The 27,056-nt window shown below is 33.2% G+C and overlaps 1 protein-coding gene and 1 long non-coding RNA gene across 2 annotated transcripts in view; one reads left to right on the top strand and one right to left on the bottom strand.

The window, feature by feature from the left end:
• Nucleotides 1–27,056, bottom strand: part of LOC149904963 (uncharacterized) — a 98,892-nt gene that overhangs the window by 33,125 nt on the left and 38,711 nt on the right. Inside the window, exon 5 of the mRNA XM_090106738.1 lies at nucleotides 3,999–4,079. Within this exon, the coding sequence (XP_089962864.1) occupies nucleotides 3,999–4,079 (81 nt within the window). The remainder of the gene's footprint in view (nucleotides 1–3,998; nucleotides 4,080–27,056) is intronic.
• LOC149904964 (uncharacterized) lies at nucleotides 15,952–17,044 on the top strand. The gene is made up of 3 exons (XR_016457145.1): nucleotides 15,952–16,419; nucleotides 16,512–16,589; nucleotides 16,962–17,044. It is a non-coding gene; the product is annotated as an uncharacterized LOC149904964 (long non-coding RNA).

Below are 27,056 nucleotides of genomic sequence, written 5' to 3'. Positions count from 1 at the left end.
ATTATTATTTACGTACCTAATTCGATTTATGATAATATTTTGAATTAATAATTGAAATGGTATCACAATCGATAATCTTTTGGACATCACTTCTGGTATCACCCGTCGAGCTGTCAAAAAGTAATTCTTATAGTGGACAGACTATAGGTAATTAATTTGTTTGAACGATAATCAACTCGGGCCGATCAGAGATTGTCCGCTGTAATCTCAGACGTGTAGTTTTTGATGAGTCGATTAGTTTCCAATTAGAATCTCTATGGCAGGAAACATAAACTTACTTCTCTATAAACAGTCCATAAATAAGTTCAGTTAGGTTACCTTAAGATAAAGATATCTACAGTACAAAAAAAATCTGTCGTAGAGTTTTCAGAATGTATAGTGTGATCTGTGAGTTGATGACATTATATTTTTATTTAAAGCCCATTGCACACATCATTTTATTGTGTTTTGTAGTATTGTGACATTTACTGTCAATCATTATTATTTCCACCAAAACAGATCACACAGTATCCTATTTCTCGTTGCCCTTTAAAAGTCACCGACCCAACGAATTAAAAATATACATCGAGTTTTAAGTACTCGCCATTCACGAATACTTTCTAAAGAGAAATACTTACCACAATAATTAAATCTGTCCCTAATATCACCTTTCCCTTTCTATCTCAATGGTACCCATATACCCATCCCTTTCGCATCTTCATTATTACACTTAATGTTGTGACCGTTTTCGAATGAATCCAGGTCTTTGGTGCATTCAAATTTATAGTCGGTTAACAGTTAATTTCTCGTAAATTTTCTGAAGGAAATAAATTAGTTGTAGTATTTAGTAGTGTGTTTAATACATTCATTAAAACTAATTGGCTTGTATCACACAAATATAATGGAAACGAATATAAAATGATTTTACTGAGAATTAACATAATATTATTAATGTTCTAAAACCTAAAATATCAATTTACAAGGCAATAAATTCTAATAGTTCCACGGTGTCGAGTACTGATTTTAATATTGTTTGTAATACGTATAACTTAATCTTTATTATGTTATTCCATAAAATATAATTTGAAATAAATGTATCAAATGTATACTGATGTTATTAACATCAGTATAACTATATAATTCCACATCATTACCGTATTAATACGGTAATGATGTGGAATTATAGATTCGCTCATACAAGAAGTGATCCTTACGTTGATCCTTACACAAACATATTACTTTTGTTATAAGGTGTACATATTGGGCAATATAATAGATGGAGCCAACGAAAACCTGCAACCAATCTTCATAAACACGAACAAAGTCACATGCATCAGCTAGTCAACCACAGGGAGAGGGATCAAGGGACATTCCTCATACAATTTTGCACCTATTGTTTACCACGCCTTGTATATTGGTTTCTACACTTTTTATCGACTATAAACACGACCCAAACAACCGTTATGTAAATCAATTCAACCCACGTACATCGTGACGGATACGGACCCACGCAAAAAATTGAACGAATCCGGTAAAAACTTCAAAATACACCGCTACGATTGAATTATTATAGCTAGAGTAGAAATGACACTGGGATATTATTTTTATTTTTGTTTATAATTAAAATATTAGAAGATTGGTGACTATATCATACGGTGATTTTAAAGATAAAGTATTGAATTTTTAATTAAAAACAAGTTATAATAAATGTAGCCTAAATTTCATAATGCCCGTTGTAGCCAGAAATTATATATGTTTGCACTCTTGGCTGTCAAGTGGACTTTTCCACTGCGCCAATCTCCTCGTTTCATATCTTTTATTGGATTGTACTTTTAAAATATGTAGTTTGGAAAATTTAAAAGTGCACGCCTCATAATTTTTTTTTAATAATTATTTATTAATTATTATTTTTGTTTATTTAATAACAATTAAACCACATCGAATCAGACCCTGAAAAATGAAAGGGTTCTATTCCTGAGCATACTCAAGCGTAAGAGAAAATAAAACCGGCCAAGTGCGAGTCGGGCTCGCGCACAAAGGGTTCCGTAGCAGCAAATATAATAAATTACAGTTAAATCAACCTATCTCAAAAACTATAAGAGATACTTTGATCAAACCAAAAATCGTTGAAAGAGTTAATTAGCATGCATCACCTCTATTTTTTTTAGAATTTTATACCCCGTAGTTATAAAAATAGAGGGGGGGGGACATACTTTTTACGACTTTGAGAGCTGATATCTCAAAAACCGTTCACTTTAAGAAAAATGTTTTTTAGAAAACTTTATATCATTTTAAAAGACCTTTCCATTGATACCCCACACGGGTATGTACATCGAAAAAAAAAATTTCATCCCTCAGTTACATGTATGGGGGGCCCCACCCCCAATTCTTTTTTTTACTATTTAGTGTCATATTTTTGTAGCGGTTCATACAACACATATTCCCATCAAATTTCATCACTGTAGTACTTATAGTTTCCGAGTAAATCGGCTGTGACAGACGGACAGACGGACAGACGGACAGACGGACATGACGAAACTATAAGGGTTCCGTTTTTGCCATTTTGGCTACGGAACCCTAAAAAAAGACCCGATTAGTAAAGTATTTCGGTCGCTATCGTGTTAACAAGAAAATCCTCCGCACATACAGACACACGGACGTCCAAGACAGAACTTTTTTAAACTGTTTTTTAACTAGTTTAAATAACAAAAATGACATCAAAAATATCATGAATGTTAAAAATAGTGTTTTTTCTTAATATGTGTGTGTATGTATTATCTTACAAGTGCAATGTATGATACATAAAGACATTTTAAGTTTGAAAAATCAGATGTTTCGCGCGAAGTGACAGTAGTACCCACCTCAACGCTTCGCTTATGAGGCGTGCAATTGTGTCAAAATTGTTTTGATAATATTGTAAAAAATAATAATAAATTTATCTTGCTACTGTCACATTACTTCTTGCTATCTCACCTAACACGAACTCCTCCACAAACACTATTAACTATAAATTATAAAAAAAACCCATTGCATGTTGAAATAGCTGCATATAAAACATGGTATTAATATCAAAAGACCCAAAATGATTACAGAGTGAGCGTTGTAAGCCAATATTAGTACATGATAGCAGACCGTCTATTAAATAACACTGTGTCATCATTAAACTAGCATTTACGGTAGCTCGCGATGAAATAGTTCACATTATATATTTTTTTGGTATAAATTAAGGCACTTTTTAGGGCACTTTCATCCTTTTTAGGCACGGATCCGTACCTCAAAAGGAAAAAACGGAACCCTTATAGGATCACTTTGTTGTCCGTCCGTCCGTCTGTCAAGACCCTTTTTCTCAGGAACGCGTGGAGGTATGAAGCTGAAATTTATATCAATTACTCAGGTCTACTGTCCCTTGAAGCTGTGAAAAAATCAAACTTCTATGTCAACGCAATCAAAAGATACAGCAATTAAAGCTGCATATTTTGAAACTCGCAAGTACTAGCAAGGGAATCAAAACCTAAAGGGTACTTCCAGTCGACCTAGAATCTTGAAATTTGGCATGAAGCAACGTTTTATAGTACACATAAAGGAAAAATTCCGAAAACCTTAAATTTTACGGAACCCTCGGTGCGCGAGCCCGACTCGCACTTGGCCGGTTTTTTTTATATAGGTTGTTAGAATACGAGGGGAATTGTGATGCAGTTCATACAATAATAACAAGGAAATACAATAAAATACTTTCTGAATATGTTTGTAACTTAAAATATATCTATAGAATATATATGCAATACTTTTTCAAAAGTATAATTAAAGTCAGAAAAATATAGATACAGGATTTATAAATTTATAGAAATAAAGAATATATTATAATAGGACATAGGAGTGTGATTTACAAATAATTTATTTTCAAAATATTTCAATATTATTCGAATTTCCCATATAGATAACTAGTCCACATAATAGCATTAGAACATTGTATTTAAATTACATAAAATCATGGTGGGTAGTTGAAATAAACAACATACCCATAACGGAGCGGAGGGCTGCAGTTGCGAGGCGAACGCCATGCGGAACGCATCTCCCACCAGCGCGTTTAACTCCTCCGCCTGAAAATGTAAAAAAAACTAGATAATTTCGTTGTATTTTATCGTAATTATTCAAATTCATGATAAATATGTGTTTCTCTTAAGTCAGATGTGTGATGTGAGTTACAGAAATTTTTTCGTCAAAAAGCTCTTGGAATACAAATTATATTATTCATGTGTACCAGAACTAGAGTCCGTTTGGAATACATCCATTCAAAATATATGTTGTGTCTAGTGTTCCGTATGGACAATGTGCAATCATTCCAAAGAGTAATATTATATCACGTTTGAAATTCATGTAAAACTTCAAACATGTCTTTAGGGATAGACCTGTGCACTCGCATCAATTGAGGGAACGCCTCTAAGCATAAATACCCGCTTCCAATGTCGTGGGCCGAGATAAAGTCTCCGAGCTTACCACAGATATCGATTTAACTGAAACGTTAGATTACATCTACATACCGCATTGCTTTAAAATTTATAGAACAGACGTATAATGTATGTGAAATTAACTTTGAAATTGCCAAGAAATGCTCGACTCTGTTAAGAATTTTATCATAAACAAGTCTTTTTAAAATATGACATAAACTACAAAACATTTTTCTTATATTTTCATACATTGAATAGATGCAACAAAACTCTACTTGTTACTAACATGGTATAATTATTTTCGTTTAAACTAAAATCTTAAATTCCACATCTTACGAATAAGATGTAATATAGGTATTTTCTTTAAATTCATTCAAAAGGTACGGGCTCCTATAATTCCGACGTTAAATTCAGACGTGAAGCTACGACGAACGCTCAGGATTTCACTAAATGCCTCCGAATCCGTCAGCGTGAATTTACAGCTATTAAAAGAACAATAAAACGGTATCATTAATTGTGAGAGATTCTCATTATCACTTTTCATTCTGCAGATACACACACTTCTAGCCACATTGTAAAGGTAAAACTTTTTGCTAACTGTTAACGACATTTGTAAGAAGTACATATTCAAGTTTGTCATCTAAATGTATCATGCATAGCTTAGCTAAGTATCAATTGCCAGACCAAATTAATTTATTTTGTGTTTGTTTCTTTTATTCTTTAGAAGCCTATTCTACTATGTCGATGATAAATTATTCATTCCTATCGATATTACACAAAGTATAAGCTGTATTTTCATTGATTATACGGTGCCTAGCTATATTAAATTGCAAGCTAAGATACAATCTGCTTCCATATTGATCACAGCTATTACATTGTAACGTTGCAAATAAATCAATATTTACTTCGGTCACTTTCCTGTGATTATATCATAAAGTACTTTGAGCCGATCCCACTTTAGTTGATCTAATAACATCTTGATCGTATTTTGTGGCTTGTTGAATAGCAAATTTTACGGACTAAGAAATATTAAGAACAGCAGTAAAAAGCTTTTACATATATGGAAATAGTAGTGAATCATAGCTTTGGAAGTTTCGTTAATATGGTTAATTATATATTTTATGTAGGTCAAAATTGTATACCGTTTACATGATCTCAATTTAAATATTTTTCATAATTTATAACTCAGTCATATTCCTGCATGGCAAAGCATAAAACCAATCGCTTTTAATTTCCCTATTCTAGCGTTAACTATGGGAATGTTGACTATGAGTTTTAACGATTTTCTTTATGTAGCGGTTAACATGCAACTGCTTTATGGAGTAAGTGCTACGAACCACAAACTAGTCATGACATACTTGCTAGATGTATTACAAAATATTTACAACATCGTAATGCAAATATGTGAATATATCAATATAGTATACATCCTAGCTCCGATAAAAGTAAATATTGTACATGCTAAACCAAATATTTAAGATAAAAGCAGAAAAAAAAGACCTAAACGTTTTCCTAGCAGAATTGCAAATTCAGCCATTTTGGATGTCATTATTTGTTTCATTCACCCTGATTTTAAAAAGCATTGTAATTGTAATAAGATTTTTTTCAAATTGTAGCAATAAGACCAACGAGAAATATATCTGTATGTAGAGAGTATCTCGATGTAGAGACTCTAGATGGAGAGGATTCAGAATCCGTCCTGTTTTTAGGAGATTTTGTTATAAAAGAGAGACAGTATCGCAAACAACTCGTATTATACAATATGTAGAAATGCGTGTCACGGAGTATCGGCGAATAAAATGTAAATGAAGCGCTGGCAGCGGGGCGCGGGCCAACCGCTCGAATTACGTTTTTATTGTCTATCGCTTTTCATACAATTCAATTTTCTTACCCGAGTATTGGAGAATATTTTATACAATCGCATGGAGATGGGACGCTAATAAAAACTAGTGTGAGGGGTATCGCCTGGAAAAATGTGACCTCTGAATTTTGTCGTGATCGCACGTTTCATTTTTTATCATTGATATGTCTCATTTGTCTATCTATGTCTACCTTCATATTAAATGAATTTAGTATTGGTGTTTAATAGTAGTTAGAAAATAACCAGTCGATGTAAGTGAGTCATTATCACGAAATAAATATCTAGTGAATTGTTTTTTTTTTATTCGGTCTTAATATTTATGCAACATAGATAATTAGAATACCTTATTATTATAGATAATTATACTTACCTATAGATTTACATATCGTTGAAACAAAAACCTTATAAAAGAAATGAATTGAAAAAGCAACAGTTTTAGATAAACATGGACATAGAATTCCACGGAATATATAATTTCATGCATGTTAACAATGTGTGGCCGAATCGTAAACATATCGGCTTCCTGCCTGTATAGAAAATAAATAATTTTTATGTTACGTGTATTTTGGGTTTAGGCGGAACCCTAAAGCCAACAGGATGTGAACAACCGACGTAACTACTAAATAATTTGTGAGAACTACTCGATATTTGTCAGTCAACTCATGTGATAAAAAACTTAATTTAAATAGCGTGGATGTTCTTTTGTATCTTTAACCATTTGGGGATTGGTAATTTTTATTTTAGCCTTATTATAATCTGAACATGAAGTTAAGAACTAATTATAATACAGACAAAAAGTAACAAAATTTACTTTAAAATATTAGACTGGAAAAACTGCGTAAGTATAGTATAAGTATATGGAAAGTAATAATGGTATTACTGGATTTTATTTGTAATGATACTATATTATAGAAATAAAGTACACCTGTTACAATACTCATTGGTATTTACGACTATTACATTCCGATGTGTCTCCTGTTTTTAATAACTATGTATCTACAGTTATACAGAAGTGTCGCAGATCTTTTTAGAAGAATGTGTCTAATGTCCTCTAAAGTTTAACTGCCCAATAAACTCATCAAATTGTCTCGGAACATCCTCTCAAAACAAGCAATCCGAAGCACTCAAAATTACGAGAACTTTAAGCTCAGTAACACCCAGCTGTTTTGGTTAGCGCGTGTTAGTGTTGTGTTAATTTAAATTAATGCATAATTAATGTTAATAATTCAATAAAAAAGTAGAGACGTGATTCAACGAAAGCTAAGTTTGATGATGGGGTACAAATTTGTTTTCAAATAGGGTCGTCCACATTACCTAAATTTAACACCTAAACGAGTATTTACCAGTCCTATATTTTATTGTGTTAAATGATTGTGACGTGATCACAATTTTCATATCATTTTATTAAATCTATAGACTTATTGCAATAAGCATATAACGCGCTTTAAACTTCACGTGTGTGCAGGGCCTAACTTAAGGATATTTACTATGTAATAAAATTTATTTTTACTACGCTTTGATCCGATGCGGGCGCGTGCTTTATTGATGTCTTCCTGCAGATACGGAATTGATTTCACGTTTAGTTATTTTCAAATTAAAGTAATACGGGACTTTGATATTGTTGTGTAATATCCGCTTTACGAAACTTATAGATATTTTAAATTGAACCGATTATGGGTTAAACTTATTTTAATAGTAGTTGGTATCACGCTGGTATTTCATGAAATAGTCGATATATTTTTTTTATTTGTGAGCAAAAAGCTGATACATAGTGATTGAATACTTAATTTTTATATTCAAAATGAAAGTAAAGAAGGTGTCATAATATATATTATATGAACGTTTTAATTAAAGTTAAGGTTATTGGTTTATTTAACACAAAGACTACCGTATTACCTTTAATTTAGATTTTGTATTTATTTACACTATTTCCAAGAAAACACTGGAATCTAGATAACAAAAGTGTAACACAATATGCCGGCGTATTATTACAATTTGAAACGCGACTGATTCCCCGAAGAGGCTCGTCTTCTCACGCAAACGCCCATTTTACACTTAATTAGCCACTAATTCTCGACTTTTATATAGTAACAAGGATCCAAAAGAAACGTGTCATTTAATTATGTACAAAAACGACTGGTCACAGCTTTTTGTACGCAATTAGATGATTCTTAACAATAAAGGGTACATCCTATCACGTAATGTTTACATAAATCTTATTATTTTTATAGTAACAAGTGGAAAAAACTGTACCTCTCGCTATATTCAAGACAGATATATACAGACATATCTCTAAAACTTCATTGAAGTAGAGATACATATAGTAACGTTGAACTATCAGAGTGTTAAAACACTGGGTCAAGTGTCTAAGTCTAAAGCGAATTTCTTCCAAGATGGTTGTCATATATGACCCATTTAACATTAAGTAGAGAGCCGAAGAATCGGGTCAAGCTTTATTATTTATCACATATTATTATTATCATTAATTAATTCTAGCAGAGCAAAACTGATTTCAAACAAATGAATTCAGCCAAGATTAGTGCTCGTAAAACTTTCCTCTTTATAGTTTTATCAAATTATCAAGGTTATAAAAAGACGCTAAATTGCGAGTTCAATACGGTGTCGTAATTTTTAGAAATTAGTAATATTTTCGTGGAAACACGATCAATGTTTGAAAACGAAGTATCTACCTTCAATCGAAAACATTACTATTAGTTATTTAATTTATAACTGAGGCTCCACAGCAAGCTTGTCTCTATAGCAGGACCAAGAATAAATATTTTCACACAAAATGCTTTTTACAGGAGTTAATTAGATACAGACTATTCAAACCTGGTTTCAATTTATTTTAATCTCATCCGATTCCTAAAACTGAACCTGAACCTATCAGCTATTCGCGTCCAATTTACTTATTGTCATCATGAAGACTTGTTACTTAGATTTTTCTTGAATACACACTCCATGTCAATAGGTATTAAAACCGTTTATCAGTAGCGCATTCAAAGTACCTCATAACATGAAATCCTTTTAAAACATCCAGTAAAGTAGCTGATAAGTGAAATACAAGCAATAAATCAATACGATTTATCTGTATGTGAGGCATTAAAGAATCGTAATGTGCACCGTTTTAGTTTTGATCGATTTATTTCGTGGAATGTGGTTTATGAGCGAGAGTTATACTTGGCTTCTCCAGTCAATTCAAGATAGGTCTATTTCTAAAAACAATATCGGTTATAACTTAGCGTGTAAATTCAAGGAAAGAAAATAAGGCAGGATTGTAAATTGACGAGTTCCAGTTACAGGGCTACCTATGAAACGTAGACCTGTTTGTTTGTATCAAATCACCAAAAAGCAATGTAAAAGAACTTAGTCCTTAGCAACAAGGAAATGTGTATGAAATGTTACAAAAAACATCGATCTATAAAACGTTTCATAATACCTACTTCTGTTATCTCTAATATTAATATTTGTATCTTTAATCATAGCTTGTACATCAAAATATCTGAGCATGAACAATGCGCCGATAATTAAGCCAGCTGCGGTTGGGAACAAAGCTCCATTACTAGAAATGAGCCAGACGCTGCAGGCTGTAACCCTAAACCCACAATATACGCTATCCTAGTACTATGGTGATAATAGAAAAACTATGACTTTTCACCTCAAGGGTTGTGAAAATTTTTGTTTTTAAGTTTTTACTTTAGCTTTGGAATAGAGACATAGAAATATAATAATACATACCTACACGTAGGTACAAAAAGTAGGCTACCTACTTCGCAATCTTGAATTCATATTTATATTTATTCTCTGGAATTAATATCTATAACATATTCTACGAAATCTTCTACAGGCTAAGAGAGCTTATGCGTTATAAAGTGCTGATAAAATCTTCAATATTGAGTATTAGATTACCATTTTCAAACTTATTCAAAGTACCGGCGTAATCACGATGTTCATAAAATAACTGAATAAATAATATCGTATTCAATAGCTTTACATTGAATAATTCATGTAATAAATATGTATTTTGTACTGTATTACGGGATTCAGTTTACATTCGGACCACATAATAATAAAACTATAATTTATCGTCATTTACAAATTATTCAAACTCAAAAGTAATCTATGGAGTTATTGGTATTTATTTATTTCTTAATTACTTCTCTAACAAGAACATAGTGACACATAACTCTTTTTGTTAATTAAAAACAGCTTTAAGGCTATCTGTACCCAAAAATAAATAAAGTTTTTTTCACCGTAATCCAACATTTTTGGAGGAAATCTTAAAAGGGCCTTCGTAATTACTTTTTAAGTCCTATTTCGTAAGTAACAAAAGTACTTCATCATGTTTATCTCGAGCGCTAATAAAAACTCGGAACAACAAAAGCGCAAAACTTTTTGTGAAACAATCGTTAAGATATCAGGTAAATATTTTTTAATACAAGTCATTGGCGACTCGTGAGCGGATTTTGCGCTTACTTCTGTGAAAGTTTATTACATTTTATTGTAAAACTTTTGATGATACATATAGTTAGGTATGATTTCATATTTATTTTTTGGAACTACGAAACATTGAAAATTCGAAACAAACAACCTAATTACGATTCTTTTACAAAGAATCATCAGAATCTATTCAGACATTCAGTGATTTTCGCGTGAACCAGTTCACGTACAAACTTCGCGTTTATACCTACCTATTATAATAGCAGATAGTAATTAATATGATGCAATTTGAGTTTGTTGTGTTATTTGATCTGTTGCTTCGTTCATTTTATTTTTAATTAATTACTTATAAGATAAGATTAATGAATACAATTGGAGCTTAAATTGCCATTCATAAAACTATTCTGGACACATGGCGACCAACTATCCTGCACTATTATGCAGTTTACGATGATAACAAAAACAAAAGTCGGATTCTTTGTAAAAGTAATTAAAACATCAGGTAGAATGTTTTGTTATCGCGACCACCCGTTAACTAGTTCCATACACGTGCTTTGTCCATGTTAATGAAATTCTTGCCTTGTGGACTGGATGGATGCTAGGACATCATTATGAAGAGGTAATAATACATGGGTATGTTTGAGATTTATTAAACAATTTGGTATATTATAAAATGCAACCTATAAAACTTTTCAATATAAATACTATGAACAATAATGTAAAAAAAAAACTCTTAATAGGTAACGTATCATTGCAGTTCCAAAACATATACATATAATAACTTCGTACACATCTTTACTTCAAAATAAACGAATTGTCTAAGTTGTTAAAAAAATACTTATTAGTTATTACCTATACATTAAATTCATAATTATCAATTATCAAGATGCTAATAATCTTCGAAGTGATGAAATGCTAATGAAAATTAAAGATAAGAAAATTGCGCATGGTAAAATAATTGATTACTACAAGAAAGTTAATTCAAAACAAACCGGTTGTTTGGGCGCTATTTATTTATAACACTTGCAAAAGTAATCGAGAAGCCTGGGAAAGAAAACTCACACAATAACTAAAGCACAAATCATTCAATATAGCTGAATCTTACGAGAAATTTCTCCCATAGGATATAAAAGAGGCGCATACCGATCCGAATGCTCCCACGTTGGCGTCTCACGAATGCAATCCCATGCACAAGCACAATTTGAACAATCACACACTACACACAGCCAAACTCGACGAAGTCTCGAGCGCTACTGAAGCGCTTCGAGCCCTCAAACTTCGACACGATAACCCGTTCCAAAGCCTCAGTGGGCACAATACGAACGCTTGCGCACCTGTATGCATTTTTTACTTTTTTTTAAGTTTTCTGCGACGAGTTCGGTTGATGACCCTCTCGAATTTAATGAACTTACGAATTTACATTGAATGCCGACATTAACTTCGCAATTGGAGGTATGTAATTGCGATAATTCATCAAGATGAGGGACATGTGAATGGTCAGTTGGAGTAATGTTGACGTTTTAAGTCTAATTGTTAAACTTCTATCGCCCAACGAGATACTGTTCTTTTACGGGCCATAGCAACCGAAGTGATTTTAAGTTAAGCAGAATTTATGTCCATTTTACGATAATATAAACTGCACCAGTAGGTATGTAATTATATATAAAACTTCGTGTATGATTGAGTAGGTACAAACGATTTTTGATATCTAACCACCGAAAAAATTCAAAATAAATTGTTATTCTTATGAAAATATTTGGGTACAAAGCGAACCGACATAGGTACCTATTTAATATATTATATGGACATGCAATTACATTTTCTACCGCCATTTAGATATAGATGATTGTTATCGCTTTTGTAATATTTTTAACGTAACTTTCATTCTAATCGACGCTTAGCTAAGTCGATGTCAGTAACTAGATAACGTCTCTGTAAAAAGAGAAAAGGGATATTGAATTATTCAAAACATATCTCTTCCTATAAATATTTCAAAAGTGTGCTGAAAGTTTTCATAATGCATCGTTTCTTTGTGATAGCTATAAACTGCTTATGCGTAATTGAATGTGCTCATGGATATTATTCGAATTTATTTCAGAAGTGGTACCTTAATTACATAGCAAGAGTGTATTGTTTAGCCATCATAATTTTTTATACATATGAATTTATATTTTTTGCTCATACATTAGACACATATTATTTTTGCACAATAATCGGACTTCTATTGGATTTTTTACTATGTTCATTGGGGTCACTTTTTGCTGGAATCCATGAATTACGCCGGTTTTCACGACTGACTTTGTCATTGGAAACTAGGATAGGAGTAACCAAGATACGCAAAACAGATTTCGTTGTTTTCTATGCTTATATCGTACTAAGTATTCTCAAGATGTACTACCTATGGGCCTTTACGTCGTATAAGCTTGTACCTGTGGAATATATGACAAAATTGGTAGTGTTTTGGATCATGTATAAAATGGGTCAGTTATTCAACTGCTTGAGCAGATCCATACCATTCCAGCTGACTTTTAATGAAATGAAAAGACTGCGTTTGTCATTTGAAACAAAAATCATTGTTAGCAATAACGCAGCTGACAAGATCGCAATAATAAGTGAACATGCTGAAATATACAAAGCTCTACTGGAAAATTTGAATGCAAGTGGTCTGATTTTTAAGATAATGGTAAGCGGTTTTGGTATTTTATTCGAAATTATAATTGACTCATTTTTTATTTATTATTATATCTCAATTTTGACCCGCTGATGAAGAATATCATACTTAAAAGCCCCGCAAATTATATTTTCAAATTCAAATTGTTGAAAAATAAATTATATATTTTAATTTGTTCCAGAATTTTCGTGACTTCACTTTTGCAATGTACTATATTTTGGCGGTAACAATAGGAATTTCATTCAATCATAATAAAGAGGTACCTACCACAACCTTTTGCCCAAAAACATCCGCGTCAGCGTTACTCAAGAAATCAGTAAAATTTCCACGCATACCGTTGCAATTGAGATGATAACCGCCTGCTAAAGTATTGCTAATACAGTACCACCCTTAATACGTACAATATCGTTTGAAAAACTTTTATAGGGAATAATATATATTATCATCATTTCAGGTAAGATTGAATATGGTGGTCGACTCAGTCTGCTTCGTAATGATATTTTTCCTGCCTTGTATCTTGTTGGAATTAATAAAAAATGAAGTTGATAAAATTAAAAATAAACTAATCGAGATACATCGAAGTGCTGAAGGTACGTAATTAACTAGTATAGGACGAATTATGGACGAAATAATAGTAAAATGAACGGACTTTTTCCATTCATAGAAGCATATTATAGAGAAAATTATGACGAAAATTTACTTTGAATAATAAGAAACTATTGTAGCGGCTTTCCCCTAATTTCCAGACGCGTGTGTGCGCGACAAGATAACGGACGTGGTGCGGTTCCTGGAGCTGCGGCCGTTCGAGTTCCGCGTGTGGCGGCTGTACTCCATCGACGTGCGCCTGTCGCTCGTGTTCCTCAACCTCATGAGCACGTACGTGCTCGTCGCCTTGCAGTTCACTCATCTTTTTGACTAAAATCAAGATGAGTGAACTTTTGACTAAAATCAGGCCCACACGTTACCATACGTAACCATTACGTGACGGTACTGCCATGACGCTACCTTGAAATTTTACTCTCAACGCGCCTAAAGAAGCTTCATTTTAAAAATTGTAAGATTTTTGCATTATTAAAATATCTTATTTTTTTTCAAAACTTGAATAATATAAACTGTACGTGTATACTACGAAGATATAGATCTTTGTCTATAGTTTCAAAGGTTTAGCTATAAAACCGTTGGCATATGGCACATTTCTTTGCTGAGGAAAATTCTTACGTGTACCGTAGCCGTTGAACATTGGAGTTCCGCAGGGATCTATTTAAGTCCCTTTTTCTTGGTCTACCTTATTATTTGCAAGATACATCATATTTTATATTGAATGTGGATAGACATAATCCATATGTTGATGAAGTAAACTTAGCTCTTTTACGCATACCAAATAGGTTACAATCATTATTGTTACAGTTAACAAAAAAATAATTGTATACAATGAAAATGCAAAAAAGGTGAAAATAGATATTATTTTTGAAGGACAAACTGTATTTCTTGAGTAAATACAAGATGGGAAGCTACAACGGGGAGCACATATTAACAAACTGTTCAGCTGCATGTGCAGTTGGAAAAATTAGGGATCCCACCGATACAGATACGTTACATTGGTTTACTTTTGTTTTCATAGTAACAATTGTCATACGGAATATATAGACTGTGGAGCCGGGCAGCAGATATTGAAACTAAATTCATATTGCAAAAAAGAGGCACACCTCGTATATTATATCATTCACGGGCTCGGATATCTCTAAGAAATCCGGATACATCAATCGGAAATTTAAATAGTTTATAGTGTAAAATTGGGACACCCAGGAGTGAAGCGACGGGCGTGCTAAGGTTGGTTGCTTATTATGCACACGAGACGAGCGAGCGTGTCGCTGTAGCGACCAGTGAGTGCCAATTAAATGACATTAGGGCGTTTTCCACAATCCACTGTCACATAGAAAATCTATGTATTTCGGTCTCATTAAAAATAAACTTTTATGAATATTTTATGTTTACTTTTATTCTCAGTTTAACCGGTGGTAAGTGGTAAACTATGTTATGACGATTCAGAAATAGTCCTGAAAGAAGTGTTGTTTAATGAATAAATTATTGAGTTTTTGATTCAGAGCACAAAATATATGACTTGTAGACTGTAGTATAGTAAAGATTGTATATTATAATACTTATAATATAGATATTCCAATCCCATAAATGTAAAGATGATCGTTATCGCTCTTGTAATGTTATTAATATGACTTTGATATGAACAACATCACACACGTAGTTAAATCGATGTCAATGACGGGCTCACTCTAACGTTACAGTAGAAAAGCAATATTGAATTAGTACAATAAGTTTTGATCATGAATCGTTGCTTTGCGATAGCTATAAAGAGTTTGTGTGCAATTGAATGTGCTCTTGGTTATTATTCGAAATTATTTGAGAAGCTGTACTTGAACTGTATAATAAGAGTGTACTGTATATCTATTATATTTTTCTTCATCTACGGAGCAAAGCTATTTTCCCTTAAAATAGGCATGTTTTATTCTTACACAATGGCACCATATCTTTTTGATTATTTGTTATGTTCATTGGCGTCAGTGTTTACTGGAAACCTAGATTTACATAGGTTTATTAAATTGTCTTTAACATTGGAAACTAGGATCGGAGTAGCCAAAATGGGCGGCACAAATTTCATAATTTTTTATGGTGTTATCATTTTAATCACGGGAAAACTTTACTACTTATTGGCATTCATAGTGCAGATTACAGAGCATAACCTTGTGTTTGAGGAACATTTGAAAATAGTTAGTGTATTTTGGTGCTTCTATAAGATGGGTCAGTTATTCAATAGCCTGAACAGATCCATACCATTCCAATTCACTTATAATTTAATGAAAAGTCTCCGTTTGTCATTCGAAACCAAAATCATTGGTGCGAACAATGCAACTGAGAAGATTGCGATGATCAACGAACTTGCCCATATTTACAAGGATTTATGGGAAAATTTGAATACAACTGGAGTGATTTTCAGGATATTGGTAAAATATTTTTTTATTAATCGAATTAAATAGGAATTGCTTGTCTCAATTGAGCATTATTTATCATTTCACTATGTTATATTTTATTACAGAATTTTCGTGACTACGGTTTTGCAATGTACTACGCTTTATTGATAACAATTGGAATTACGTTCAACGAAAACAGAGAAGTAAATAATTTACGACAAATTAAAGCATAAAGTAGTTTTAAAGATGCATCTAGCAGAATTAAAGTAGCATTCATAAGTCGTGTACTGTCCTAACAGTACGTACTTAGGTAGAATTGCAATGGCTCACTCCTACAATCAATAATGCGGGCGCTCGTCCGTTCCAGTCTGACATCGGCCGTCGACTGACAACTAAAGACTAATGACAGCTATGAGCTAACCCCACGACTGGTGTACTTGAGACAAAATAATATCTCTATTTTTTATAGATACACTCTGTGGATACACTACAAGTCGTAAAATATATTATTTTTCCATATAGAAATGTTTACAATACTATTATTTAATATATTATATGTATGTATAATTTTTTAGATACATTTGAACACAGTGATCGAAGCGATATGCTTAATAATTATATTTTTGCTGCCTTGCATCTTGTTGGAGTTAACTAAAAATGAAGTTGAGAAAATGAAAAATGTACTTATCGAAACATATCGAAATTCTGAAGGTATGTATAAACTAGCAGAACGACATTTAAAAGTATTTTTCTCGGTCGAATCACATGACCTCTTTGGATGATATATGGAAACTTCTGGAATTATAAAAATCATGAAATGAGCCTTTCTCTAATTTCTAGACGAGCGTGTGCGCGACAAGATAACGGACGTGGTGCGGTTCCTGGAGCTGCGGCCGTTCGAGTTCCGCGTGTGGCGGCTGTACTCCATCGACGTGCGCCTGTCGCTCGTGTTCCTCAACCTCATGAGCACCTACGTGCTCGTCGCCTTGCAGTTCACTCATCTTTTTGGCTGAACTCGCGTCACAGTATAAAACTACTACGCAACATTGGTCCACAGTCGCTCGGCGCCAGCCGTGTGAGCTGTACGTGTTGTTTACGCGCAGGCGCTTAACGTCGTATAAAAATGTCTGACAATGCGTGTGCGATCGAACCATGCGGTAGTGTGTTTAACGAAGAATCGGGTGGCGAACTATTTGGTTTACACCCTATGTCTGCGGTTATGTCTTCGGACGAATCAATACATCGTAAACGGGTGAGAGATTATAGTGATTTAGACAATGATGATTTCATTGAGGTAAATAGAAAATCGAAGCGGTTAATTAAGAAGCAGTCGAAAAGAAATGCAGTAAACGACATTCAGGTAACGAACAATAGTTCGATTCACTCTCAATGTTCGGATATAATATATGAGGTAACTTTGACGTCAAAAGATCAACTTCCTAAACAAATCGCTTTCGCAAAACTGTTAAGGGACTTGAACATTAAGAATATAGTAAGAATTAAATTTAAAAGTAATTATAAAGTATCGATTGCTTTTGGAGATAAAGAGAATGCTGACCTTTTAATACAATGCGAAGAATTAATTAAGAGAGATTGGAGATGTTATAGAACTGATGAGCTGAAATTTTGTTATGGTATAGTGAGGCAAGTAGATTTAGACACAAGTATAGAAGAGTTAAAAGAAATTTTTGTATGTGAGAGTGAGATAGTGTCTTTGCGGCGTTTACGTCGTCAAAATAGTGAAGGAATATGGGTTGACAGTGAAACTATTCGAATTTGTTTTAAGAGTACCGCTATACCGCCTTATGTTTCTGCATACGGTTGTCGTTTTATAGTGGAACCGTATACATTTCCAGTCTCGCAGTGCGCGAATTGCTGGCGCTTTAGTCATATTAAAAAATTCTGTCCACATAAAAAAAGAGTGTGCCCTAAGTGTGGTCTTAACCACGAGAATTGTGACACAAAATTTTTCAAATGTGTAAATTGTGGCGGTCCACATATGGCGATTGAAAGAAGTATATGTCCAGAATTTAAAAAAGAAAAAGAGATAAGATGTATAATGAGCGTGGAGAACTGTTCATATAAAAAAGCATTGATGATGTATACAGAGAAGATGAAAACAGGTTCTTTAGGAAGTCAGGATACAATAGTGGAGAATACAAGTATAAATATACCGAATGATATGAGCGTCGATAGGAATGTTGAAACTTACAGTGGAGCGGTATTAAACCAGAATAAAAAACATATAGATAAGGAATACACTAACGATCATCAATTTTTAAATAAGGAGTCAGAGAACATTTCAGTGAAAGAGGGACAAGAAGTTAAAAAAAAAATGAAAAATAAACCCAGGAAAAAACGTGATGATAGAGAGAAAACTGCAGATCAGGAAATAAGTGAGTGTAATGGAGAAGATTATGAAACCAGAGAGAAGCATAACTTTAGTTTTATTAGGTTACTTAATAGATTAAGAGAAATTATTTTATCAAGAAAAATGCTGAGCGAGAAATTCACGGACGTGTTAAGCGTAATGTTTGAGGAGTGCTACCCATTGGTAGCGGATTTATTTAGAAGAGGAGAATTCTTCTCTAATCTTCTATCTATTTTCGGTCATGGATGGCGTTCCTGTTAAGCAGCGCTTCATTAACATAGTCCAGTGGAATTCGCAAAGCATCAAACCAAAACTGTTAGAGTTAGAATGTTTGTTGATACAGAATAAGATACATATAGCCATCTTAAGCGAGACTTGGTTGAATGAGGAAATAAATATAAATATGACTAATTATAATATGCATAGAAAGGATAGAATTGATTCATATGGGGGGGTTGCAATTTTAGTTCACAAATCAATCATAACTGAAGTAAATCATGTTAACATTAATAATCCTGGAATAGAAGCAGTAGCCTTAAAATTATTAAATTGTAAATTTATTCAAAATATAGTTTCCATTTATTGTCCGTCATCAGTTAGAACAACTCAATCAGATTGGGATGAACTTTTTTCTTTGTATAGACATAAAACGATAATAGCCGGAGACTTTAACGCGCATCATACAAATTGGTCTTCGAAAAGTGATGTCAGGGGTACTCAGGTGTTAGATGCTTCACTAGATAATGATTTTATTGCTATGAATACAGGAACCGCAACTAGAGTTAAATTAGTTAATAACCTTGTACAAGAGACTTCTCCGGATATTACATTTGTTACGTCTGACGTTATTGCAAATTTTACATGGGGTGTAATGAATGAAAATCTGGGTAGTGACCACATGATAATTAAAGTTTCTGTAAATTTTGAGGATGTTGGCCACTTTGTTAAAAAGAGAAATTTTAAAAAAGCTAATTGGACAGATTTTTCTAGGGCTCTCGAACTCGCGTTACTAGAATATAGTATAGAATCTGAGAGTATTCAAGCTGCTTACGATGGATTTGTTGAAATTATAAATGAAGCTGCTGACAAACATATTCCATTTGTAAAAGTAAGCATTGACCCTGAGAATAAATTCAAGCCTAAGTCATACTGGAACCCATCTCTTTCTCATTTAGTTGCCCAACGTAGATTAGCTTTAGGCATATTTCGACGAAATCCAACTCCACATAATCTTACAATATTGGAAAGTAAAAATGAATTATTTAAATCTGAATTAAGAAAAGCTCGGTCTATTGACTGGCAGAAATTTTGCGATTCTATTAATGAAAATACTACGTTATCAGATATGTGGCATAAAGTTAAATGGATCAAAGGTAATCGGAATTCCCGATTTAGGGCTCCGACTCGGGATTTACAAGAGTTACTATGTAAATTAGCTCCTGATTTTGTCAAAGCACGTAAGCCAGAATTATCATCGGTAAATAATTTACTTGAATCATCTTTCAGTTTAGAAGAGTTAGAGGTGTGTCTCAAAAAGAAAGACACGTGCCCAGGAAATGATAGTATTACTTATTCTATGATATTTAATCTCCCGGAAATAGGTAAACGCCATCTGCTTAAAATTTTTAACGATATATTCGATACTGGCTATATTCCTAAACAATGGAGGGATATTAAAATTGTACCTATACCTAAGTTAAATTCAAATTTAAATAGCGAAGTCAAATTGAGGCCTATTTCCTTAATATCGTGCATATGTAAGATATTTCATAATATGATTGGTAAAAGATTAGAATGGTATGTGGAAAGAAATAGTATTTTGTCTGTTCATACAACAGGGTTTAGAAAATCGCGTTCTTGTCTAGATTCAGTAGCTTGCCTTGTCTCGTCAATTCAGATTGGTCTTACTAAAAATATACCGACGTTAGCTTGTTTCATCGATGTAGAAGGGGCGTATAACAATGTTCTTACAGAAGCCGTAATTAAAAAATTAGACCTTTTAAATGTGGGTTATAAAATGTGCAATTATTTTTGGGAGTTTTTAAGTGAGAGACATCTACTAATTAATAATTCTGATTACTGTAATGATAATAGTAATAGTAGCTGTAGTAGTAGTAATCTTTTGGTTAGGTGGGCGTCTAACGGTTTGTGCCAAGGCGATCCAATATCTCCTCTTCTTTTTAATTTGGTTACTGCTGAGATTAGTAAAACCATTAGTGTAGGAATAGGTCAGTACGCTGATGATTTTGTGATATATTCGAGTAATCCCGTTATTAATAATAGCGTTCAGGACATTCAAAATGCATTAAATATTTTAGTATCCTTACTTCATGATATAGGTTTACAGGTATCGGTAGATAAAACAAATTTTTGCCTATTTAGCAGGGGACGAAGACAACATAATATTACTCTTAAAATCAATAATTTAGATTTAAAATATAATGAAAATATTAGATATTTGGGTGTTTGGCTGGATCGCTCTTTACGTTGGGGTAGGCACATAAATGAAATCTGCGGCAAAACTCAAAAATTCATCAATATATTGAAAGTCTTAGCTGGTAGCGGTTGGGGAGCTCATCCTAAGCACTTAAGAAGGCTATATATAAGTATCATTAGGAGTAGAATTGATTTCGGTAGCTTTTTATACGACAACAGTGCACAATGTCATGTTTCTAAACTTGATAAAATACAAAATCAAGCGTTAAGAATTATTGGTGGCTTTATTAAATCCACGCCAGTGCACGTAATGGAGAGTGAAATATGTATACCTCCGCTAGCTATACGTCGGAAATATTTGGCTTACAAATATTGTCTTAAAGCCAAATCTTTTTGTAATAATCCCGCTACTAGTCTTTTGGACAAGCTCGGTGCTCTTTGTACAAATAATTATTGGTCTAGAAAAAAGCAGCCACTGTTGGCGTTAACTTACATAGAAATTAAAGATGAGAGGCTTTTTACATCTAACACTTTAGAATTGTTTCGGTTTAAAAATTGGGTCCCTGGAGCAAATATTAAAGAATATATATGTGATTACTTGGATTGTATACGGGATTCAAAAAAAAATTATAATTCATTGGTTTTAAAAAATGAAGTTGTTCGTGAAATTAATATTAAGTATAGTCATTGTTTTAAAATATTTACGGATGGATCAAAGGGCACCGGGCTGCCCTCCGGTTGTGCTTATGTCGATGTTACTTCTAAAGTAGAAGATTGTTATAAAAATTCGTCGCCTGTTTGTATCATGACTTTGGAGTTGTTTGCTATATCAGCAGCTTTATCCCATATTCTAGATAATTATAAGGCACAGGATAGTGTAGTTATACTTAGTGATAGTAAAAGCGCTATACAACATTTATTGCACTGTTTAAATGGGACTTTTAGAGGCTATCCTATGGCATACGATATTATAAGTAAATTAATTAAGGCAATTGAAAATAATATAAATGTAAAACTGCAGTGGATACCTTCCCATATTGGCTTAGCAGGGAATGAGGAGGCTGATCGTTTGGCAAAGGCAGCAATCAGTGACGGTTCGGAAATTTATATTCTTCCGAATCACTATGAACTTTTACCTAAATTTAAATTTTTATGTTTGGAGCAGTGGCGCGAGTATTTTGATGTCCGTTCAAAAACAAAGGGTATTTGGTACAAAATTATGCAAAGTCAGCCTCATCGTTCTCCTTGGTTTGTTGGAAATATACCGCGCAATATTGTTGTGTTGGCACATAGATTGCGTTCCGGGCACATGCCATTAAGAGCTTTTGCACATATGATGGGTAAAATAGAGTCTCCTTTGTGTATAATTTGTGGAAAGACCGAGGACGTGCATCATGTGCTTGTGGAGTGTGTCCGGAATGAGACGAAACGTGTGGAATTATTTCAAAAGCTAGATGCTTCGCGGGCCAATATGGGAATTTTTTATAGCTCGTTATCCAACCCTTGCTCGGAGGAGGCAGGGTTGGTGTATGGCATGGTGGGAGATTTTCTTTCAACGTATAGCGCTGGCTCCTAGGCGTTCTCATTGTTATTTAGATATATATTATGTTTATTAATTTGTGTTTAGTTTGTAAGTTGATTGTTACAATGGGGCTGCCATGAACATTCGTTCAAAAGCCTTGAATAAATGATTTAAAAAAAAAAAAAAAAACATTGGTCCATTTGCATTTACACTCTAGAGTTTGTCATTTATTCAAATTATTATTTATATCCGTCTTGTAATAGCTTCAGCTGTAAGTAGATGTTATTTGTCCCGCTACACATGCTTATGTTATTAATATAATAAAAAATTAATAAACACGCTTAAAAAATTATATGTGTAACTATTTTTTATTACCGAATATTAAACCATTGTATTCCTTGAAACACACAGGTGAAATGTATGAACGTAAGTTGAATGGTTAAAATAACCTTTTTTGTGGATGCCCACTTTCACGACATGTTGTCGGTACCTTTTAAATACTCCGTCTCGTATCCCACGAGAATAAAAGTATTTAGAATGCCCTTAATTAAATCGTTATTATCGTGTTATTGTATAGGTAGTTGTGTCATAAAATGTAAGAAAGGTATATAGTACTATTCGTTCAACCTTCTTCTTCGCCTTTTGTTCTGTTCTTGATTCCATGGTGCATGAACTGTTGAAATTGAATCTGGCGGTATAGGTATTTATTGTTTGTTCGTCTGTAGATATTTGATGTGGCTCTAATCGATTGACTGGTTCGTCTGTTTGTGATGTGTGATGTATGTTCATTTGTTGAGATGTATGTGTTCATAGTCCTATACATTGTGTGTTATGATTTACTACTGTGTTTATAAATACGTTATCGCCAAGTACTTTACTTAGTATAATTGATGAATGTATGGCTGCTTGTTTTTGAAGAATGCTGATGTCAATAAACGTATCTAATTTATCTATATATTTTATAATGTTTTTAGCTACTACCCCTGTGGCTCCTATGACAATCGGAATGACCGTTGTTTGAGTTTTCCACAAACGACTTACTTCAGTCTTGAGTAGTTGATATTTACTTAACTTTTCTATCTCTTTCGGTCCTATGTTGTAGTCTATAGGTACTGTTATGAATGGTTAAAATAATATATTCTTTTTGTGCTAAATTAAGATGTTTATTATATTCCACGGATATAAACATATCTCTGGACTACACACAAATATTAAATGTAGTCCAATTGATCTCTTTAAACGTAAAACAATGAGGAAATTAATGATAATAACCTTGAGCTATGCATGAACTTCCTACAGGCATTTCCAATCCCATTAAAACAAAGATGATCGTTATCGCTTTCGTAATATTATTATAAGAAATTACATTATTACCGGGTGAAGTATTACTTTGAATGTAATAAGAATGTACTGCGATTCTACACAGCTACCTAATTGATGTAGGTAGTTGATAACAAATCGCAGCAAGTCAACGACTATATTAGCAAAGTGAGGGTAGTTGGGTCGAACGTCGTATAAACAACGTCCGAGCCCCTAGGCACGATTCGAACGAATGCACCACGAGTCAAAGGAACGCGGCTTTTTATAGTATTCGACAGCTAAGCATGTTCAGACATGAAATAATGACAACTACATATTGATTGTACCTGAATTACATAGCAAGGGTGTATTGCTTATCCGTTATAATTTGTTATATCTATGGTTTTATAGTATATGCTATTACACTAAACAAACTATATTAGGTATGTACAATCTCATTCAAAATTGACCACCCCAAAAAAATACCTAGTAAAGCGTATCCTGCTATCTGTGGATCAATTATCGTCAATAAATTCAATATAACTCGTTAGTTTTTTCATTATATGTATAATAGATTTTCCAATCCCATTAAGACAAAGATGATCGTATCGCATTCGTAATATTACTCATACGACTGACACACACGTAGTTTAGTCGATGCTATTAACTGGTTCACTCCGTAATATTGAATTAGAAAACACATCCTTATTCCTTCGTATCAAATATTTGTGTATATTAATAGTTCCCAAAATGAATCGTTTCTTTGTGACAGCTATAAACGGTTTATGTGCAATTCAATGTGTCCTTGGATATTACTCAAATATATTTGAGAAGTGGTACTTGAACTACTTATCAAGAGTGTACTGCATATTCATTTTAATTTTCTATACGTACGGATTTATAGTATTTGCTAATACACAAAAGGATTATTATTTCTATGTTATTATTGGACTTCTTCTTGATTATTTACTATGTTCATTGGCGTCATTTTTTACTGGGAAACAAGATTTACACAGTTTTTTACGATCGAGTTTACTATTGGAAACCAGGATAGGAGAAAAAAAGATTTGCGGAACAGATTTCATTATTATCTACAGTTTAATCATCTTAATGATAGAAAAATTGAATAGCCTGTGGAACTTTATAGGTCATAAGTTTGTGCCTGAGGAATATTTGAAAACAATAAATGTGGTATGGAGTATGTATAAGATGGGTCAATTATTCCACAATCTGAGCAGGTCCATACCATTCCAGCTGACATATAATGGAATGAAAAGTCTCCGATTATCATTTGAAACAAAAATCCAAAAAGCAGCCGACAAGATCGCAATGATTAACGAGCATGCCGATATATATAAGGATCTTTTGGAAAATTTGAATGCAACTGGGTTGATTTTCAGGATAATGGTAAAACACTTTGATCCGAATATACAATTAAAGAATTTGCTTGACTTAAACAATTGTAGTATTCATTATCATTATTGTATGTAATACTTGTATCTTAAAGCACGAGTTAGCATGTTTATTATTGGTTTCAGAATTTTCGTGACTTCAGCTTTGCAATGTACTTCGTTTTGGTAATAACAGTAGGAATATCATTCAACAAAAACAAACAGGTAGTAATTGTTGACCAAACAATTCAGTTTATAATGAGGTTAAAATTACTTTATATGTATACACAATGGAAGTTGTAATACATATATTAAATATGTATCTACTTATCCTATACATATGAGTTCACTCATTTTAGGTAAAATGGATCGTAGCAGTAGAAGCGTCATCCTTCATTATTATATTTTTGCTACCTTGTATTTTGTTAGAACTAACTAAAAATGAAGTTGAGAAACTTAAAAAAACACTCCTTGAAATATATCGAAACTCTGAAGGTATTTATATTTTAAATAAAATAAGTTAACAATAAAAAAAACTATCCATTAAAATGAAAATCGATACAAAGCAATGCAAGTATGTTCTATTGTCTGTTCAAAAAAGTGGAGCCAATTTTGATTATTATATTTAAGCATAAGGCCTCTTAAACTTTGCTAAGAATGGTTTAAATGGAGAATTGTAAACTTAAACATTTAATACATTAAGGCGAAAAACATATTGATTACGTTCCCCTAATTTCCAGAGGAGTGTGTGCGCGACAAGATAACGGACGTGGTGAGGTTCCTGGAGCTGCGGCCGTTCGAGTTCCGCGTGTGGCGGCTGTACTCCATCGACGTGCGCCTGTCGCTCGTGTTCCTCAACCTCATGAGCACCTACGTGCTCGTCGCCTTGCAGTTCACACATCTCTTTGGCTGAACTCGCGTCACAGTATAAAACATCTACACAACTTTGGTCCACTTTCTTCTACACTAAATAGTTTGTCGTTATGAAATCACTTTGATTGATCTTGTAAGCTTAAGTAACTAGTTGTACCCACTACTCATTGTAAATAACGGGGTATACGAAAGTCAGAGTGTTCTAATAATAAAGTTGTTATATTAATTAATCGTAAATAATAAACACGCTTAAAAGCTGTTATCGTTGTTTCTAATGAACAAACACGCATTCGTGTGGGATTATCTAAACAAGCCGTGTAGTCGTTCAGTTATTGGAATGCAGCCTCCGCAAGGCCGTAGCAACGCAATGACACACATAGATTATCACGATTTTCGTGTTACCACATTATACATACCATTTGTGTCAAGTTGAGGGTTATTTATAATTTTTTCATTTTCCAATATGTATTAGAGGCACATCACGTTTAGCTTTCACGTTTAAAAAAATAATCATCATGTCCAATATTAATCATCAATATGTATCACATTTTTTGGGAAATGCGGACAGGAGGAACACTAAACGTGGCTGAACCGCTGAACGGGGATGGAAAATTGTTGAAATACTAGGAAGTAAACTAATAAATTGAAATTGGAATGAATTCATTGAAATTCCAAGGTGAATATTTTTGGTTGATAAATAAGTATTGAGTGATATTCAACGAACTGCACATTGCCGGAATTTCGCTGGAATACACCACAAGTGCAACGAAAAGTGGGA

The sequence above is a fragment of the Colias eurytheme genome, chromosome 10 (genome assembly GCF_061535395.1).
Source record: "Colias eurytheme isolate Ceu_HAF_F1 chromosome 10, ilColEury1 Martin Lab GWU primary, whole genome shotgun sequence".
NCBI classification, from domain to species: domain Eukaryota; kingdom Metazoa; phylum Arthropoda; class Insecta; order Lepidoptera; family Pieridae; genus Colias; species Colias eurytheme.
Note: the sequence above shows the minus strand (reverse complement) of the source record. Positions and strands in the feature narration are given on the sequence as shown.